The following is a 20,978-nucleotide window of genomic DNA, read 5'->3' on the forward strand; positions in this document are numbered from 1 at the left end:
AGCAGCAGGTTGCTGCTGAGATGAATAAACACACAGCCCCCAGATCCCTTTGCCCTCCCCCTGCCACCTCCCAGGGCCTCCCAGATGAAAACCTATTGCGGCCAAGCAGCCAGGAGCTGGATCGTCACTAACCAAATTGAAACTGTGATTTTCCTGCTCTATTTGCCCAGCTCTGAGGCCGCTGGGGGAGGATTGATCTCCTCTGTAAACCCAACAGCAAGTTCAATCTTGTTTGTACCTGGCAACAAATCCAGGTTAAGCTCAGGCAGTGCTAAAGGCTCCTGTTCCCGAAACGGCTGCGCCGGGGCTCCCAGCGCCTCCCCTGCAGCGATGCTCCTGCTCCATGGACACCCACGGGACTCCAGGAGGGATGAGGGGGCTGGAAAACAGCCCATTGGGCTCCCCAGGAGCTCACCTATGCACCAGGCTGAGGGTGCTGCCCAGCCTCTGTGGCCTCATGTTCTCAGGAGGTGCCCCTGGGTCTGATGCTCTCCCTCCAAAGCTGAGATCCCCCACTGGGTACCACAATGTCACAAGGAGCAGCCCTGCCTCCAGCCCTGCCTCCAGCCCTGCCAGGTGCTCAGGGTGGCCTTGGTCACCCACAGACACCCACAGAGGGAAGGGCCACCACACACCCTGCCAGCGTGTCCCTCTGGGGGGTCTGGCCATGCTGGGCATCCCCAGGAGCACAACTTGTCCCTTGCTTGTTGGAGGTGAAGAGGAAGGAGGGAGACACCAGAGGAGTGATGATGATTGTAGCAGGATGTGGCTGGAGATGTCCCAGGGATCTGAAATTCATCCCAGAGAAATACCTGAGGGGAAAGGGGGGGGGGGGGGGGGGGATCTCTTTTGCTGAGGCTTGGGGTTCCCCAAGTCCTGCCCCTGCCTGCTCTTGACTTACATCCAAGCTGGGTTTAGTCCAGCCTGGCCTTGTGATGAGGATGAGTGATGGCTCCTTGGGAATGGGAACCATCTGGGGGATGGATGGAGACTCCCTAACAGGGATCAGTTGAATGATATGGAACTGCTGAAGGGGATTCAGAGGAGGCCACAAAGACCAGGGGGCTGGCGAACCTATGGAGACAGGCTGGGAGAGTTGGGACAGGGGACACAGTCTCAAGCTGCGCCGGGGGCAAGTTTAGGCTTGAGGTGAGGAGAAAGTTCTTCACTGAGACATAGGTCATTGGAATGTATTGCCCAGGGAGGTGGTGGAGTCCCCATCCCTGGAGGTGTTCAAGAGGGGATTGGATGTGGCACTTGTTCTGTCATGAGGTCTGTGGTGACAAGGTTGGACTCGATGATCCTTGAGGTCTCTTCCCAACCTTGGTGATACTGTGGGGCTGTTCACACTGGAGAACGCTCCAGGGAGACCTTAGAGAAGCCTTCTGGTACCTGAAGAGGGCTACAGGAGAGCTGGGGAGGGACTTTTGACATGGGCTGGGAATGCCAGGACAAGGGACAGTGGCTTTGAGCTGGAAGAGAGAATTAGAATGGAGATGAGGAAGAAATTCTTTGTAGTGAGGGTGGGGAGACACTGGAACAGGTTGCCCAGGGAGGCTGTGGAGGCTCCCCTCCCCGGAGGTGTTCAAGGCCAGGTTGGATGAGCAGCCTGGGCTGGTGGGAGGTGTCCCTGCCCATGGCGCGGGGGGGGGGGAGGTTGGAACTGGCTGAGCTTTAAGATCCCTTCCAACCCCAAACCATTCTCTGATGCTTCTCCAAATAACTCCAGACACAGCAGTAAAGAACAAACAAGGACTTGGACCTGGTTATATTTTCAAATGCTCATGTATTTTCTTCTTCTTTTTTTTCTCTCCTTTTTTCCTTTTTCTCTTTTTTTTTGGTCTTTTTTTTTTTTTTCTCTCCTTTTTGCTTTTTCTCTTTTTCTTTTTTTTTCTCTCTCCTTTTTTCCTTTTTCACTTTTTTTGGTCTTTTTTTTTTTCCTCTCCATTTTTCCTTTTTCTCTTTTTATTCTCTTTTTTTTTTTTCTCTTTTTTTCCCTCTTTCTCTTTTTTTTTGTCTTTTTTTCCTCTCCTTTTTTCCTTTTTTCCTTTTTCTCCTTTTTTTGTCTTTTTTTTTCTCTTTTTTCCTTTTTCTCTTTTTTTTTGTCTTTTTTTCCTCTCCTTTTTTCCTTTTTCTTTGTCTTTTTTTCCTCTCCTTTTTTCCCTTTTTTCCTTTTCCTTTTTTCCTCTTTTTTCTCTTTTTTCCTTTTTTCTCTTTTTCCCTTTTTCTCTTTTTCCCTTTTTTTTCTCCTCTTTTTTTCTTAATATCTATTTTTCTTTTTTCCTTTTTCTTTTTCTCTTTTTTCAATTTTTAAATTTTTTTTCTTTTCCATTTTTTCTAATAATGTTTTCTTTTTCAATTTCTTCCAATTATTTTTCTTGTTCTTTTTCATTTTCTTTTTCTTTTTCATTCTTTTTCCCTTTTAATTCTTTTTTTTTTCTAATTATTTTCTTTTTTTTTCTTTTTCATTTTTTCTTATTTTTTTCCTAATTATTTTCTTTTTTCATTTTTTCTTTTTCATTTTTTCTTTTTCTTTTTCATTCTTTTTCCCCTTTTTTCATTCTTTTTTCTAATTATTTTTTCTTTTTTTTCTTTTTCATTCTTTTTTCTTTCATTTTATTCTTTTTTTTCTAATTATTTTCTTTTTTTCATTTTTTCTTTTTCTTTTTCATTTTTTCCCCATTTTTTTCTAATTCTTTTTTATTTATTTTTTTCATTCTTTCTTTTTTCCTTTTTCTCATTTTTTCCTTTTTATTTTTTTCACTCTTCCTTTTTTCTTTTTCACTTTTTCCTTTCTAATACTTTTTCTTTTTCATTTTTTCTTTTTCATTCTTTCTTTCCTTCTCCTATTCCCCCCCCCCCCCGCCAATTCTGCTACAATTGTTCATCAAAACCCTGCCATTTCCAGCAGCAATTCTTTCTCTCTCTCTTTTTTTTCCCCTTTTTCTCCATTTTTTTGGGTTGTTGTTAAAGTGAATGATAATAATTAGAGGGGTAGTGATGTCACAGTAAAACAGACTGCAGGAACGTGACAAAAAGACATCTCCCTCCCAAACCAAACCAAACCAAACCAAACCAAACCAAACCAAACCAAACCAAACCAAACCCACCCCCTCCCTCCTCCTCTTCCTCCCCCAACCCTCCCTCTCTTTCTCTCCTCCCCCCAAAGTTGAGGGGGGGAAAAAAAAAAACCCCAACAAAACCCAACCCAAATGAAAAAAGTTAATTAAAAAAAATATATATAAATAAATGATTTCAAAAGAGGTTTTTTTATAGAAAGCCTTTAAAACACAGTCAAAAGTCTCTCCCTCTTCTCCAGATCCCTGTCCCTGTGGCTGAACTTTTCCAGAGAGAAAGGGGGGGGGAGGGAGTTGGGGGGGGGGGGAAGGGGAACCAACAACAACAACAAAACAACAACAAAAAAAAAGAACCCCAAATAATAGAGAAAGTTTACAACAATCTCTGCAGAGGAAACAAAACAACTCCAGAAAGGGGGAGGGGGGTGGAGGGGTGGGAAATTAATATATCCAAGGATACAGAAGGGATAAAATTACATTTGTACAAAAATAGATTCTTAACTTTATTGATGCTTTAGATATTTTTTTTTCCTTATGTCTTTTTTTTTCCTCTTTTTTATTTTTTTTTAATATATTTTCTTTCCATTCTCTCATTCTAAATTTCAATGCAAATTTTTTTTGTGTGTGTGTGTGTCTCTGTGTGTGTTTGTTCTCAATCTGTGCATCCCATAGCCAAGGCATCCATTGCTAAGTATTGGGACTTGCTAAAGCTATTTATATAGTTTATTCTCTTTTTTTGCTCAAAACCACCTGCTGCTTAACCAACCAACCAACCAACCAAACCCAAATCCAAAAACAGTAAGAAGAGAAGAAAAGAAAAGGGGGGGGGGAGGGGAAGGGAAAAACAAACAAACAAAATAATAAGTAAAAAAAAAAAAAAGGAAGAAAAAAAAGAAGGAAATGGGAGAAGAATAAAAAAAAAAAGAAGAAAGTAGAGAAGAAAAAAAGAGGGAGAAAAAAGAAGGAGAAAGAAGAGAAGAAAGAAGAGAAGAAAAAAAGGGGGGGGAAAGAAGGAAAAAGATAAAAGAAGGAAAAAAAGAAGAAAAAAGAGAAGAAAGAAGAGAAGAAAAAAGAGGGGGGGAAGAAGGAAAAAGAAGAAAAAAAAGAAGGAAAAAAAAAAGAAAAAAAGAGAAGAAAAAAAGAAGGAAAAAAGGGGGAAAAAGAAGGAAAAAGAAAAAAAGGGAAAAAAAAAGAAGAAAGAGGAGAACAAAAGAGGGAGGAAAAGAAGGAAAAAGAAAAAAGAAGGAAAATAAAGAAGAAAAGGGAGAAGAGAAAAGAAAAAAGAGAAGAAAAAAGAAAAGTAAAAAAGAAAACTAAGGAAAAAATAAAAGGGGAAAAGGAAAAAGGAAAGAAATTAAAGAAGAAAGAGAAGAAAAAAAGAAAAAAAGAAAGAAGGAAAAAGAGGAGGAAAAAGAGAAGAAAAAAAGGGGAGAAAAAAGGGGGGGGGGAAGAGAAAAAATGGAAAAAAGATGAAGAAAATAAAGAAGAAAAAAGAAGAGACAAAAGAAGAAAAAGAAAGAATGAAAAAAGGGAAAAATGAGAAAAGGAAAAAAGAAAGAAAATAAAGAAAAAATAGAAGAAAAAGAGAAGAAAAAAGAAGGAAAAAGGGAAAAAATGAGAAAAAAGGAAAAAGAGAAAAAATAAAGAAGAAAAAAGAGAAGGAAAAAGAAAAAAGGAAAAAAGGAAAAAAGAGAAAAAAGGGAAAAATAAAAAAGAAAGAAAATAAAGGGGGGAAAAGAGAAGAAAAAAAGAAAGGAAAATAAAAGGAGAAAAGCAAAAAACAAGAAGAAAAGTGAAAAGAAGGAAAAAAGAGAATAAAAAAAAGAAAAAGAAAAAGAAAAAACATGAAAAAGAAAAAAAAAAGGAAGAAAAAAAAGAGAAAAAATAAAGAAGAGAAAAATAAAAAGGAGAAAAAAAAATAACCAGGAAAAAAAAGCATGAAGCAAACAACTAAACTAAAGAGCAAACCAAGACAATCAAAAGCAAGCTTAAAAAGGCATCTTAAAATAGATGCAGTTCCTTTGTTTTGAGGACTCAAGATCCAGGTTTGGCATCTGCCAGCTTGGAAAAGGGGTTGGGAGGCGATGGACTCCCCGGAAGCAACAAACAACAACAACAAAATAAAGCAAGGGGAAGAGGGGGAGGGAAGAAACAAACCAACCCAAAAGACAAAAGAATGATTGAACCCCCCAAAAAGAAGGCCAGAAGCAGTCTGTACTTGCTGTGGTTATACTCTCTGTATATGTGAGTGAGGGGATTTATACAGTGTATATATCTACAGTACATACAGCTATACACACACACAGCAACTGGAACCAGACCCTGCGTGCTCGCCGCTGATGGGGACATCATCAGCTCTTGAGCCACCCCCCTCCAACCCTTGTTGTGCCCCAGCAGCTGAACCCCCACCGGGGATGCTCCAGCTCTTGGCCTCCCGGTGAACTGTGGGGGTTGGTGAGGATGGGGGGATGCTGGCGAGCCACCACTGGGTGCTGCAGGCTCCTTACATCCGTAGGTGACGGGAAGATGATTGTGAAGCCACCAAGGAGCTCTTTGGGTGGTGTGAGCTCCATACACCCATAGGTCATGGTAAGATTCTGGTGAAGCCACCAGGGAGCTCAGGAGGTGATATGAGCTCCTTACACCCATAAGTGATGGGAGGAGGATTGTGAAGCCACCAGGGAGCTCAGAGGGTGCTGCAAGCTCCTTACATCCTTAGGTGATTGGAGGATGATTGTGAAGCCACCAGGGAGCTCAGGGGATGGTGAGAGCTCCTTATACTCATAGGTGATGGGAGGATGCTGTTGAAGCCACCAGGGAGCTCAGGGGGTGGTGTGAGCTCCTTACACCCAGAGGTGCTGGAGAGAAGAAAGTCTTTTGCTCATAGCTCCACAGCTCGGCTCCCACCCAGCAGCAGCGCTCAGCTCTTGGGTGTGGATGGATGCTCAGGAAGCTGGGTGTGAGCTCTGCACCCATGGGTGCTGGGGAGTTGAAGGTCCTTTGCCCAGAGCTCCACATGGCAGCAGCAAATCAGCTCCAGCATCCTCCAGAGGTGGGTTCAGCCGGGGGTCGAGTTGGAGCTTGGGTGAGAGAGAGCTCACAGGCGAGAAGGCAGCGAGGAGCATCCAGGGTGGCAGGCAGGTGGCTGAAAAGCTGAGGCTTGTGCTATCTTTAGAAAATTAAAGATTGTCCCACCACTTAAAAAAGATGATGAATAAAAAGCACAAATAATAGTGAAAAAAACAACAATTAATCACCCTAACCAAACCAGGCTGCTGCAGGAGCGCTGAGACCTGGTTCAAGGACTCAAGGCCCTACCTCCTCCCTCACACACACACGTGCCTCCCTCTTGCTTTTGCTCCCCCCTCACCTCTTCAAATAAGCATAGTGAGAAGGATTTATGATGAGGGTAAAGAAGACAAAAAACCTAAGCCAACCATAGAATGAAATGAAATGAAATTAAATGAAATAAAGCAAAATAAAATTAAATTAAATGAAATAAAATAAAATAAAGCAAAATAAAATGAAATTAAAGAAAATGAAGCAAAAGAAAATAGAATAAAATGAAGCAAAATAAAATGAAGCAAAACAAAATGAAGCAAAATACAATAGACTAAAACAAAGCAAAATAAAACAAAGCAAATTAAAATGAAGCAAAACAAATTGAAACAAAATAAAACAAAGCAAAATAAAATTAAGCAAAATAAAATGAAATGAAATAAAATGAAGGAAAATGAAATTAAATTAAATTAAATAAAGCACAATAAAATAGAATAAAATGAAGCAAAATGAAATGAAGCAAAACAAAATGAAACAAAACAAAAATGAAACAAAATAAAATGAAACAAAATAAAATGAAGCAAAATAAATTGAAACAAAATAAAATGAAATAAAATAAAATGAAGCAAAATAAAATGAAACAAAACAAAATGAAGCAAAATAAAATGAAATGAAATAAAGCAAAATAAAATAGAATAAAATGAAGCAAAATGAAATGAAACTAAATAAAATGAAACAAAATAAAAAGAAACAAAATAAAATGAAGCAAAACAAAATGAAACAAAATAAAACGAAGCAAACCAAAATGAAACAAAATGAAGCAAAATGAAATGAAATTAAATGAAATGAAGCCAAAAGAAAAGGCAAAATGAAATGAAATAAAATCAAATAAAACAATAAATAAAACAAAATAAAGCAAAGCAAAATAAAATGGAATAAAACAAAATAAAGCAAACTGAAATGAAATCAAACAAAATAAAGTGAAGCAAAATGAAATGAAATGAAATGAAATGAAATGAAATGAAATGAAATGAAATGAAATGAGATGAAATGAAATAAACCAAACTAAGATGAAACGAAGTGAAATAAAATGAAATCAAATCAAACCAAAGGAAATCAACCAAAGCAAAATAAAATGAAACAAAACAAAGCAAAACCAAACTCAAACAAAACAAATTAAACCAAATCAAACCAAACCAAGGCCAAAGCGTCAAAGACCACCAACTGGAAGGCTCCAACTCATGCTAGGTTGCTTTAAGGCTGCTGTGGCAGATGTGACTGGGTGCACAAAAGCTTTTTCCCCCTTCAAGAGGAGGGGGGTTGGGGCTGGTGGTGCTGGGAGGTTTGGGCTCTAGGGGTCTGCTGGCATCCTGGAACGCCCAGCGTGGCTCCCAGGGGAGAGCCCCACTGAAAGCTAAGAGTCGTGCTGAGCTGCAGCAATGGGGAGGGTGCCTCAACAGCCACCCAAGGCAGGAAGCCCAGGCCAGTGTTCAGCCTTTCACCAAATCCTTCCTCAGCTCAGGGCATGGCTTGAGGATCCAGCAGGGAAACCGAGGCATGGGCACCAAGCATCCTGACTGAGGGCACCTGGACCTCACAGCCTCCCCCTCTGCACCATGCTGCTGGCTGGGGACATCCCCTTTGATTGTGGCATTTGATTCTTAGCAGGTTCTTAGGAGATGGGGTGGATGGGAGGAGATGGGGGGAGGCAGGATGGGATGATGGGATGGCATGAGGTGGATGGAATGGAAGGGGAAGGGGTGAGGGCATGGTGTGGCATGAGATGCTGGCATAGCATGGCATAGGATTGCACAAAATGGATAGGATTGGAAGGAAAGGGATGGGATGGGATGGGATGGGATGGGATGGGATGGGATGGGATGGGATGGGATGGGATGGGATGGGATGGGAGCTCCTGCACTGCAGCCCATCAGTGCCCAAGGCTGCAGCTGACCAGCCCCCAGCCCTTCCAAGCCGCCACAGCCCAACACCCGGCACCAAACGCCCTCTTCCAAGCCATCCATCAGGAAGCAGTGGTTCCACCCAACAGAGGACATCAGATTTATTCTAGTGCACTCTCCACCAACTCTTCCACGAACCCACCCTCCTCCAGGCTCCTTCCCCAAGGGGGCTTCCAGTTTGCCTGTCGGCTGCTTTGGCGCTGGGTTGAGCTCCAGGCTGCTGGGAGCGAACAACCTCCCTGCAAGCCCCCCACCTCCTGTGCCAGCCCCAGGCTGGCAAGGAACAGGCTGCTCATGTTTACTGGCAGCCTTTGCAGATTTTCATTTCTCCTGCCTCGTGTTCTTGGCAAAATCTTGCAGGGTGAAGCTGTTTAATAATATTTTCGGCGGCGTGCAGGCTGCTGGGGAAACACAGCCAAAACATTTCCCTGCCTCGGAGGATTTGCCACTTCAGGCCAGCCTAAGGGAAAGTGCTGACCTGAAAGCCTGAGCCCTTTCCCTGCAGCGCTGAGGTGGCCTGGTTTAAGTGCAGGGGATGGAGATGGGCGTGTGAGCTGCCAGGTAGGGCGACAACGAGCCGGTGAGAACGGTCTGCCCTCCAAAAGTGAGGTGGGAGATGGGAGGCATGGCTCCACCAACCTCCAGGCACAAAAGAGGTGGTTAAAGAGCCAGCTGCAAAGCCACTGGGGAGGAGCAAGGAGAGAAATACCTTCAGGACCTAATACTTTGCTCTTTTAAAGCACAGAAGACAAGAAAGTGGTGGGGGAACCCTTGGCCCCAGGCAGCTTGTTGTGGGCTCCAAGCACCCACCCCAGGGTGTGTTCAGGACAGTCCACCCTGCCAAGGGGGGGGACAAAGCCCTCCCCACAACCCCCACTCCTTGCTCTGCTGTTTCTCCAACTCCTTTTATTTGTTTATTCCTTTATTTGGTAGGGCTCTGGAGACCCCTGATGAGGGTGAAATGGGGAGGTGAAGGGGAAACACTCCCTGATTTCCTCTCCCTGGGGAATCCCACCCCAGGGGGTGTGAGCACATTCCTGGGACCGTGTCCCTCATCCCCAAAGGTCTGTCCAGCTCCCTGCTGTCACCCCCAAGACCCAAGGAACAGACCATGCTAAGGCCAAGGTGCTTGTGGTGCTCTCAGCATCCTGGGCAGGGCAGGGATGTGCACACTGCCCACATGGGCAGGGGCTGCTCCCACATCCCCCCACCCAGGCAGGGCCTCTCAGCCCCCACATCCCTGCCCAGAGGGGGAGATTCACGGGAGGGGGAACTCTGTTCTTGCTTCACCACTAATTCAAACCCACAATTACCAGCCTGGCCAAGCACTCCCACTAATTGTTGCCTTGCAGTGTTTTGCAGGGGCAGCTGCTGAATCAACAGGCGCAGGCTCCTGGGCGAGCAGAAACCCCCACGTGAGGGCAGGGCTTGGTGGCCCTGCTGGTGGCCAGGGCTGTTGTGTGCACACAGTGTGGATGTTGAGACCATCAGGCCCACCCCATCGAGTGGAAATCGCTCCTCCAGCCTCACTTAAACCAGCTCAGGACCAGGAACCGAGAAGGAGCTGTTGCTGACACACCAGCTGCCACCGCTCCGACGCTTGACATAGAAGCAGGCTCTGGGAGGAGAAGCTGGACCGAGCCTCCTGAGTGGGACCAAGCCTCCTGAGTGGGCCCATGCTGGGATGCTGGCTGCAGTGCTGAGGGCTCCCAGCAAAACCCTGCACGCTGGGGGAGGGCCACCTTGAGTCCCTGGCAGCCTCGAAGCAAGCGCTCCAGCTGGCCGGCGTCCACGTGGGCAGCTCCACAGCGGCTGCAGAAGGCATCCTGGGGAAGAGCAGCGAGGCCCCAGCTGCCCTCTGGGACGGTGAAAGAGGCTCTTCCAGGCTCTGCTGCCCTGCACAGAGGGTGAGGCAGTGCCCCAGCTCCACCAGTCCCCTCTTTATTTGGGGTGTGGGGTGGGGGGGGGTGTGTGTGTGTGGGGTTCAGGTCCATCCCCAATCCTCTGCTTTGACTCACAAGGAGAAGGCTCTGCACAGCCAGGGGTGCCTCCCTGGGGGGGCACAGGCTGGGGGGCTCTCCCTCCACGATGCAACTCCCCAGGCTACTGAGAACAGTTAGAAACCAAAAAATAGATTTTTCTTTTTCTCTTTTTTTTTTTTCTCTTTTTTTTTCCCCCTTCCCCCCCTCCTTTTTTTTTTTTTTTCTTTTTTTTCTCTTTTTCTTCTCTGTTTCAAAAAAAAAAAAAAGAAGAAGAATCTCCATCCTCTGAAAATAGCCAGCTGCAAATCCAGCGAGTTCCAACCACTCCCCATCAGCTTCTCCAAACCCCCACTGCCCCCCTCAACCCCCACCCCCACCAAAGGGCCTGGCCCTGGCTCTGTCTCTCCCCAGCCAGGTGGGGATGCAGATGTGGGGGTGCAGATGCCAAACCCAGCCAGCAGCTCCCCCCCCAAGCCTGATGGCAAGGGGCAGGGAGGCTGAGGCAGGGGTGAGGGCCTCGGGGGGAGGGCGGGGGGCTGGGGGCAAGCTCTTCTCCGCTCCCACTTGCCTACATCTAACGCAGGGAACCAGCGAGCAGGTCTTGAGATGCAGCAGTGACAGCAAACAGACAAGGGTGAAGGCGACCAGGAGGCGAGGACGGCACGGGGTGGGGGGCGTCCCCCCCCCCCCATCAGATGCTGCCTCCAGCACTGGGACGAAGGAGGAGGAGGAGGAGGAGGGCTGGGGCTGGGGTGGGAGGGGTGGTGGCAGCAGAGGAAAGCAGAGGAAGGGGCCTCCGGCGAGCGCCTCCCCGCCCCGGGCCGGGTGAGGGATTGACCCAGCAGCAGTTCTCTAAGTCATTTGGTGAGGTGCTTCCAGCATTTCCATCAAGAAGGTGTCGATGGGCGTGTCACCTATTAGCTTGAAGAAGAAGAGGTGCTCCAGGCATTTCAGGCCGATGGACCGCAGGGCTGGGAGGCGCAGCAGCAGCTTGGCGAACCTGCGGGGCGCGGAGGGAGAGAGGCAGGACACGGTCAGACAGCCCTCCAGCGGGGCCCCACTTCTGCCCCGGCCCCCAAAGCTGCTGGGGCTGCTCCTGCTCGGCAGGGGCTCGGAGTCAGACACAGCTTCTGCTGCTGCTAGAGCCCGGGGGCTACACCCAGAGCTGCACAGAGAATGCAGAGAGAGAAGTGTGGAGACTCCAGAGCTGCCTGGATGTGCTCCTGGGTGATCTGCTCTAGGGGATCCTGCTCTGGCAGGGGGGTTGGACTCGATGAGCTCTTGAGATCCCTTCCAGCCCCTGTGAGTCTGATGATTTTGCTTGGAGAAGACCTTAAGCTCATCCAGCCCAACCATTCTCTAAGTCCACCAAGGCTGCTGCTAAGCCATGGCCCTCAGCACCACAGCTCTGCAGCTTTGAAACACCCCCAGGGCTGGGGATTCAGCCACCTCCTTGGTCAGCCTGTGCCAGTCCTTGAGAACCCTTTCAGTGAAGAAGTTCCTTCTAACACCCAACCCAAGCCTCCTCTGGTGCAACTTGAGGCCACTTCCTTGGCTCAGCAATGCCCCTCTCAGGCCACCTCTCAGGCAGCCCCCAGCAGCCATCACCTGGGCTGCTGAGCCCTGGGGGCTGGTGGCACAGCAGAAACCCAGCTGGCAGCCAGGCTGGAGGCACTCTGGGGGTGATCCCATGGAAGGAGATGCACAAGCTGGAAGAAGTGCTACAAATGAGCTGGGGCACAGGGTGCTCCCTTTCTCCCCTGCCCACTGTGGGGGCCCTCAGGAGCCCCGAGCTGGACAAAAGCCCTTTCTCTCCAGCCTGCTCTGCCCAGGGGAGACACTTGTCAGGTCACACCCGGGATGATGGCTTTCCAGCCAGGCAGGAGAGAGCCAGGGGGGCTGGGGAGAGCTGACAGCTGGCTGTGGGGAAGCAGACAAGCCCAAGGGCCAACCAGCCACGCTGGGAGAGGGCTGCTGCGCGCCGCGCTCCGAGGGCGCCGGCAGGCTGCGGAGCCAGAAGAAAGCCAGCAGCTCCTACAAGGGTGCTGTGGAAGCTCCCCCCATGGTGTCCTCACCCTGCTTACCCACACCCCAGGGTGCAGGCAGCAAGCCCAGGCACTGTGGGATGGTTTAAACTGGGGAGGGTGGGGGGGAGGCCCTTTAATGGTCAGGAGCAGGTTTATTTGTTTTTCAGTGCTGCACAGGCAGGGCTTGAACATAAGCAAAGGCTGAAGGAGCCCAGGGAGAAGGGAACTCTCTGGAAAACACAGTGAGAGAGAGAGAGAGAGAGAGAGGGCCACCAGAAGCACACAGAGCTTTTACATGCATGCTCACTCCTCTCTCCCTCTTGGTTTTGTGTTGTTTTTTTCTGCTGAGCTGGCGAGAATGGTGGGAGCCCAGCCAGGAAAAACAAATCAGTCCTACCATCCCATTCAGGAAGTTTCACTTTAAACCAAACCAGATGATGGCTTCAGCCCTTGGATGTGTGTTTTAACTGTGAGATAACCAGCCTGCAGCACAACGTGCCAGGGCTGCAGCCAGGAGGGCAGCAAACAGCCCCAGGCTGCCCCACGGCTGCTGCCTGCTACCTAGGCGCCCTGCAGGGGGGCTGGAGCAGGGCTACAGGGCTGGGCTTTGCCCAGGGATGCCTCCAGCCAAGCTGACTGCGGCAGAGAAGCTCCCCTTTGGTGCTCTCAGGGTGTGGGTGGCTGGGGACCAGGCTGCAGTCATGCACCAAAGGGCATCTGAAGCAGGGGGGAAGCCAAGCACTGGCTGCAGCGTGGAGCAGGGGAGGACACCTGCCAAGGGCTCTGAGGTCCACACAAACCACCTCTGCTCTGTGCACTGCACTCCCCTCCTCACTGCAAAGGCAAACACACCCTATGGTGCCTTCAACCCCATGGTACCTTCAATCCTAAGAGCACCTTCAACCCCAACAGCACCTCCAACCCCAACAGCACCTTCAACCCCAACAGCACCTTCAACCCCAACAGCACCTCCAAACCCAACAGCACCTTCAATCCCAACAGCACCTTCAACCGCAACAGCACCTTCAACCCCAACAGCACCTTCAACCCCAAGAGCACCTTCAACCCCAAGAGCACCTCCAAACCCAACAGCACCTTCAACCCCAAGAGCACCTCCAGCCCCACCTTCAACCCCAACAGCACCTCCAACCCCAACAGCACCTTCAACCCCAAGAGCACCTCCAGCCCCACCTTCAACCCCAACAGCACCTCCAACCCCAACAGCACCTTCAACCCCAAGAGCACCTCCAACCCCAAGAGCACCTTCAACCCCACCTCCAACCCCACCTTCAACCCCAACAGCACCTTCAACCCCAAGAGCACCTCCAACCCCAAGAGCACCTTCAACCCCACCTCCAACCCCACCTTCAACCCCAACAGCACCTTCAACCCCAAGAGCACCTCCAACCCCAAGAGCACCTTCAACCCCACCTTCAACCCCAAGAGCACCTTCAATCCCAAGAGCACCTTCAACCCCAACAGCACCTTCAACCCCACCTTCAACCCCAACAGCACCTCCAACCCCAACAGCACCTTCAACCCCAAGAGCACCTCCAACCCCAAGAGCACCTCCAACCCCAACAGCACCTTCAACCCCACCTTCAACCCCAAGAGCACCTCCAAACCCAACAGCACCTTCAACCCCAACAGCACCTCCAACCCCACCTTCAACCCCAACAGCACCTCCAACCCCACCTTCAACCCCACCAGCACCTCCAACCCCAACAGCACCTTCAACCCCACCTTCAACCCCAAGAGCACCTTCAACCCCAAGAGCACCTTCAACCCCACCTTCAACCCCATGGTACCTTCAACCCCATGAGCCCCCCCCATCCTACCTCTCCCTGCCACAAACCAACCATGAACATCCAAGAAACCCCTCAATGAAGCATCTTTTTGTCACCTGCCAGCACACTGGTAGCCAAAGTGGGGGGTGGGGGGGAAATGAGTCCAAGATTACACCTGAGGGCATCGTCATAGCATCACAGACTCATTTGCTTGGAAGAGACCTTTAGGACTACTGAGCCCAGCCCTGCCAGGGCACCACTAAACCATGGCCCTCAGCACCACACCTCCAGGGCTTTGAAACCCCTCCAGGGATGGAGACTCCACCACTGCCCTGGGCAGGCTGGGCCAGGGCTTGGCAGCCCTTTTGAGGGGGGGCAAAGTGCCGTGCCCTCTGCCTCCGCTGCTGTTGGAACAACCCTTCCATTTCTTTTTTGCCTTCAACCCTCCAGCCATGCAACCCTGGGAATGCAGGTGAGATTGCAGATGCCAGCTGCTGGGACTGGTTTCCCCAGCACCCCCAGCTCAGCAGCAGTGTGCACCAGCAGCACTTCCCAGTGCTTTGCTTGGCTGCTCAGATGGCTGTCAGGATCTCAACTGGCAGTTGCCAGCTTCAGGCTGTAACTGGGAAAATGCGCCCACTCAGCTCTGGAACAGTCCAGGAAAGCATTCCTAATTCCCCCTCCCATTCCCAGCTGGATTGGGGGAGGAGGGGAGGGGAGAAAAGAGCATCAATTGAGGCTTTCACTTCCCAGCAATGATGCTCATCTGCCACCGAAAATTAACTCCGTGTGCGGCTTGTTTGCGCTGCGGTTTGCTCTCCCTGCTTGCCAGAAGGGAAATGATACCCCTTCCTCCCCTCCATCTGCTCGTCCCACTGCTGTGGCCATGGCAGATGGGGCTCCTCAGGGCTCCTTGGGGCTCCTCAGGGCTCCTTGGGGCTCCCTGGGGCTCCTCAGGGCTCCTTAGGGCTCCTCGAGGATCCCTGGGGCTCCCCAGGGATCCTTATGACACTTCATGGCTCCTCAAGGTTCCCTGGGGCTCCTGAGGGATCCTTATGACACTTCATGGCTCCTTGAGGTTCCCTGGGGCTCAACAGGACTCTTTGGGAATCCTCAGGGCTCCTTGGGGCTCCTCAAGGTTCCCTGGGGCTCCCCAGGGATCCTTATGACACTTCATGGCTCATTGAGGTTCCCTGGGGCTCAACAGGACTCCTTGGGGATCCTCAGGGCTCCTCAGGGCTCCTCAGGGCTCCTTGGGGCTCCTCAAGGTTCCTTGGGGCTCCTCAGGGATCCTTAGGGCTCCTCGAGGTTCCCTGGGGCTCCCCAGGGATCCTTATGACACTTCATGGCTCCTCAAGGTTCCCTGGGGCTCCTGAGGGATCCTTATGACACTTCATGGCTCCTTGAGGTTCCCTGGGGCTCAACAGGACTCCTTGGGGATCCTCAGGAATCCTCAGGGCTCCTTGGGGTTCCTCAGGACTCCCTGGGGCTCCTCGAGGTTCCTTGGGGCTCCTCAGGGTTCCTTATGACACTTCCTGGCTCCTTGAGGTTCCCTGGGGCTCAACAGGACTCCTTGGGGCTCCTCAGGGCTCCTTGGGGCTCCTCATGACACTTCATGGCTCCTCGAGTTTCCCTGAGGCTCAACAGGACTCCTTGGGGATCCTCAGGAATCCTCAGGGCTCTCTGGGGCTTTTGGGGGCTCCTCAGGGCTCCTTGGGGCTCCTCAGGGATCCTTAGGGCTCCTCAAGGTTCCCTGGGGCTCCTTGGGGCTCCTTATGCCACTTCATAGCTCCTCGAGGTTCCCTGAGACTCAACAGGACTCCTGGGGGATCTTCAGGAATTCTCAGGGCTCCTTAGGGCTCCTTAGGATAACAGGGGGCTCCTCTGAGCTCCCTGGGGCTCTTTTGAGCTCTTTTGGGGCTCCTCGGGGGTCTTAGGGGCTCCCTGGGGCTGCTTGGGGCTCCTCAGAGCTCTGTGGAGCTCCTCAGGGCAATGTGGGGCTCAGCACCATCATTACTACCTGACCTCCTCCTGGCTGCACTGTGGTTACTGGCCTGGGAACAAAGCCCTCTCTGCACTTCACAGGGGAGGGGCTCAGAGGAGCTGCACCCCTGAAGCAGGCAGAAATGGGAGGTGGTCTCTGTTGAACCCCAGGAGACATGGACCAGAGAGCCCTGGATGGATGGGATCCAGCACCTGCCTGCCCACACAGCAACCCCCATGGCACTGGGACCCCACCTCAGGCTGCAGCACCTGGGTGGGAAGGGAGCTCTATTAGAGGAAGGATCTGGAGGTGCTGGAAGGTGTCCAGAGAAGGGCCACAAGGATGAGCAGAGGGCTGGAGCTGCTCTGCTGTGAGGGCAGACTGAGGGAGTTGGGGTTGTGCAAGCTGGAGAAAAGAGGGCTCTGAGGAGACCTAACTGTGGCCTTCCAGGATCTGCAGGGGGCTACAGGAAAGCTGGGGAGGGACTTTGGAGGGTGTCAGGGAGGGATAGGACTGGGGGGGATGGAGCAAAACTAGAAGTGGGGAGATTGAGATTGGCTGTGAGGAAGAAGTTGTTCCCCAGGAGGGTGGTGAGAGCCTGGCACAGGTTGCCCAGGGAGGTGGTGGCAGCCTCCTGCCTGGAGGTGTTTGCAGCCAGGCTGGAGGTGGCTGTGAGCAACCTGCTGTAGTGTGAGGTGTCCCTGCCCCTGGCAGGGGGTTGGAGCTGGCTGAGCCTTGAGCTCCCTTCCAAGCCTAACAATTCTATGATGCTCTGATTGTCCTGCAGGAGGCTTGGCAGGGCTGGGGGGCTGCAGGATCAGAGCAGGAGCTCACCTGCCAGGCTGGTCAGGGTATTTGTGTTTGCAGTATGCCTCTAGCGATGCGTAGACCTTCTCCCGCAGAGCCTCCACCTCAGCTGGGTTGGAGAGACCTTTGGAGTCTGAAAGGCAACAAAACCATCAACCAAAACACAAAACCTCCTTTCAAACACCCCCTCACCTCCCCCCCCAGGCTTTCCAGGCAGGCAAGGACCTCCCTGGCCACTCCACCAGCCCTCCCCATCCCTTCCCAGCAGCCCCACAGCAGGGCATGGTGTGGATGCAGGGTACCTAACCCCTCCTGGGGAGCATCCAAGCCCCACAGATCCATCATCCCCCCACCTCATAGCCAAACCCCAACGGTTTTGCCTCATTCCAGTGCTCACAGAGCTTGATTTCAAGGGTTTAAGCTCTCCTCTGGTGCTGGGCTTGGGGGATCTCTCCCTCCAGCACAGGTTAAATGCAAAGCCCCGTGGCAGGTTCCCCCATGACCTGCTTTTGGTAGGGGGAAAGGGGCACTCAAGCAATCAATATTCCCCAAGCACAGGCACCCCAGGAACTTCTCCAGATCCTTCTTCTTAAGCACAGGCACCAGAGGACCTTCTCCAGATTCTCCTGCTTTGACCATAAATGGCTAATCCCAAATTACACACAATAAATTACTGCTGATTACAAGTGTGTGAGGGGGTGGGAAAAAAAAAGCCAAGCAGAAAAAGCAACCTACAGAAGAGCAACAAACCCTGGCCTGGGGCTGGTGGGAAAGGCCAGAGAAAGAGCTGAGCTTGGGCACACAACCCATGCTCCTGTGAGAGCAGGGCAGGCAGGCAAAGGGAGGCTGCAGATGTGGAGGTCTGACCTTGGCTGGCTCTGCTCTGGATCTAGAGAAACCCCTCAGTGGTGGTGGTCTACCTCCTGCTGCAGCAGGGCCTTTGCTGTCTGAAACAGCAGAGACAGCTCCTGGCACTGAACCTTCCTTCTTCCCTTGGGCAGCTTGGGCAGCCAAAAGGGGAATGCAAGTGGTGTGAAACCTCCTGGAGTCTGTAAAACTAAGCAAGCTGCAGACACACACTCACACACACACTTAAAGCTCATGTGCATTTTATGAGCATGCTTGATGCCTCTCACCCTCTCCAGGCCTGCAGAGGGTTTTGGTTTTGGTGTTGTGTTGTTTTTTTTCCCTATCCCCCAGACACACAGTTAATAAAACTCCTTGGGTGTGGAGGTCAGGAAAGAGAGGACCACAAGGTCCAGGCTCCAGGTTTGCTCTCAGCCATACTCTGGGATCTCTGCATGGATTTTTGCTCCCATCCAGAGACAGCTGCCTCCAGCAGCAGGGTTTTCCTTCTACAGAGCTGGTTGAAGCACTGCAAATGGGAAGGTTTGGTACCCTGAGCAAACCCAAGCCCCTCAAGCTCAGCAGAGAGCTCAGCCCAGCAGCAGGAGTGGGCTCCACAAGCAGCATTTTCCACCTCCTCAGGTGGTGGCAGCCAGCTCCTGGCCAAGGCTGGGCCCTGCAGGGAGAATGTTTTGGACCAGGAAACTGTGCAAAGGGGGAAAACACCCCTTGGAAAGGGAGACTTGGGAGAGCAACCCAGATGCATCTTTGACCTGCAGAGGACATGCTGTGAGGTGGGAGCTGCAGTGAGCAGCACCTCCTCTGACTTGCATTCTTGCCTCTCTGCCCTCCTGCCCTCGTCCTCAGGGGTTGGGTGCCTCTGGTTGTCTGCAAGGGAGCTTTATAGGTAAGCAAAGGAGCCAAAGGGACACAACAACAGGCAAGAGGGGGCTGGGGAGGAGGGTCAGAGCATGTACCAGGGTTGAAGAGGACAATGGCTCGCAGGCAGCCCAGCTCTGTCTTGTCCATCTGCATGTCTCGCATTTTGGACACCAGTTCTGTCAGTACTCTGCAAAGGACACAGAAATCAGCGTCAGGACACAGGCAGAAGAGAAGGGGGAGGAAAAAAAACCCAACAAACCCACCCAGGTGTGAGGCCCAGAGTGAGCTCCAGCACAGGGATGATGGCAGGCAGGGGAGGCTGCTTTGCCCAGGCCCAGCTTTGAGGCTATGTCCTCATTTTCCCTCCTGCCTCAAAAATAGCTCATGAGGAACATCAATAGTTCCTGTGAGGTACAACAGGGAGCAAGGAGGGGGGGGGGGGGGTGGAAATTAGCTTTGTGCATTCACCAAGAGGCCTTTTGGCACCTGAGAAAGCTGCCTAAAAATAAAGAACACTATAAAACACCAACCCCAAAACAATAAAACCCCCAAAGCCCAACAACCAACCCAAGCAACCTCCCAACCCAATAGGTATCTAAAAGCAATTTCCTCTGCTGGTGGTTTTTATGGCTCCCTTTGCTCTTGCTGCAGGTGTGGCCCTTGAAATCCTTTTCCCACTGATTGCTCCATTAGTTGTTGGGTTGGTTTTTAGTGTGTGTGTGTGTGTGTCCCACCCCCCCTTTAGATCCTGCACTGCAGCCACGATCTCGCAGCGTGACCTCACAAGGGAGCAGATGATGGCACCCAGCCCCCCAGTAGCACAGGAGCAAAGGATGTCATAGAATCAGTCAGGGTTGGAAGGGACCACAAGGATCATCTAGTTTCAACCCCCCTGCCATGGGCAGGGACACCCCACACTAGATCAGCCTGGCCAGAGCCTCATCCAGCCTGGGCTTAAACACCTCCAGGGATGGGGACTCCACCACCTCCCTGGACAACCCATTCCAGGGCTTCACCACTCTCATGGGGAAGAACTTCCTCCTCACCTCCAGCCTCAATCTCCCCACCTCCAGCTTCATTCCATTCCCCCCTAGTCCTATCACTCCCTGAGATCCTGAGCAGTCCCTCCCCAGCCCTCCTGTAGCCCCCTTCAGATACTGGAAGGCCACAATGAGGTCACCTCAGAGCCTTCTCTTCTGCAGACTGAACAGCCCCAACTCCTTCAGTCTGTCCTCATAGGAGGGCAGCTCCAGCCCTCTGCTCATCCTTGTGGCCCTTCTCTGGACACCTTCCAGCACCTCCAGACCCCTCTTGTAATAGGGGCTCCAGAACTGGACACAGTACTGGAATGAAGCTGGAGATGGGGAGATTCAGGCTGGAGGTGAGGAGGAAGTTCTTCACCATCAGAGTGGTGAAGCCCTGGAATGGGTTGTCCAGGGAGGTGGTTGAGGCCCCATCCCTGGAGGTGTTTAAGCCCAGGCTGGATGAGGCTCTGGCCAGGCTGATCTAGTGTGAGGTGTCCCTGCCCATGGCAGGGGGGTTGGAGCTAGATGATCCTTGTGGTCCCTTCCAACCCTGACTGATACTACGATACTCCAGGTGGGGTCTCAGCAGAGCTGAGCAGAGGGGGAGAATCACCTCCCTTGCCCTGCTGGCCACACTTCTCCTGATGCAGCCCAGGCTCTGATTGGCTTTCCAGGCTGCAAGTGCACACTGAGAGCTCCTGTTGAGCTTCTCCTCCACCAGCACCCCCAAGTCTCTCTCCTCAGGGCTGCTTTCCAGCCAGTCCCTGCCCAGCCTGGATTTGTGCCTGGGATTGCCTCCACCCAGCCCCCCCAAAAGCACAACCTCCTCTCCAAGCAGAGGAACAAACAACCCCCCCCCAAAAAAAAAAAAACCCCAAGAGGTGATTTGGTTTCAGCTAAAGCCATCCCCAGATGATGCTGGGGGGGTGGGGGGAGAGGAATGAAGGGATTTAAGCGGCGCCTGGAGCCTCACTGTGGGTCAAAGCCCCTGGATGTCTGCTGTTTTAAAACCCTTTCCCAAAGCAGGAGATTAAAGAGCCCTCAGGATCCTCATGTGGACCCTGCTGGGCAATTTTTGGTGCTTTTTCATGGTGCAAATAAAATCAGGGCTTGGTCCAATTAGAGATGAAAAGAAACAAAGGAGCAGCCTCCTCGTAACATTAGAAGGCATCTGGAGCCCATGAAAAGAGGCTTTGATTTGCCCTTTCCCTGGCTATTTCGGGCTCTTGGGTTCTGCAGGTTTAAGAGGAGGGAATTAATGTCCTGCAGTAAGGGCCATGATGTTTCCATGCATGTGGTGTGCTGGACAGGTCTCAGCCCA

General features: G+C 51.0%; 1 protein-coding gene across 1 annotated transcript in view; it reads right to left on the minus strand.

The window, feature by feature from the left end:
• Positions 1-10,268: 10,268 nt before the first annotated feature.
• LOC137457518 (retinoic acid receptor RXR-alpha) overlaps positions 10,269-20,978 on the minus strand; it is a 147,815-nt gene continuing 137,105 nt past the window's right edge. Inside the window, exons 8-10 of the mRNA XM_068169389.1 lie at positions 18,728-18,819; positions 16,932-17,037; positions 10,269-11,299 (exon numbers count right to left, since the gene is read on the minus strand). Coding sequence (XP_068025490.1) covers positions 11,152-11,299; positions 16,932-17,037; positions 18,728-18,819 — 346 coding nt within the window. The 3' untranslated portion in view covers positions 10,269-11,151. The remainder of the gene's footprint in view (positions 11,300-16,931; positions 17,038-18,727; positions 18,820-20,978) is intronic.

Source organism: Melanerpes formicivorus, unplaced genomic scaffold, assembly GCF_026170545.1.
Source record: "Melanerpes formicivorus ecotype bairdi unplaced genomic scaffold, bMelFor1.0.p_v2 SCAF_181, whole genome shotgun sequence".
In the NCBI taxonomy this organism is placed as follows: Eukaryota; Metazoa; Chordata; class Aves; order Piciformes; family Picidae; genus Melanerpes; species Melanerpes formicivorus.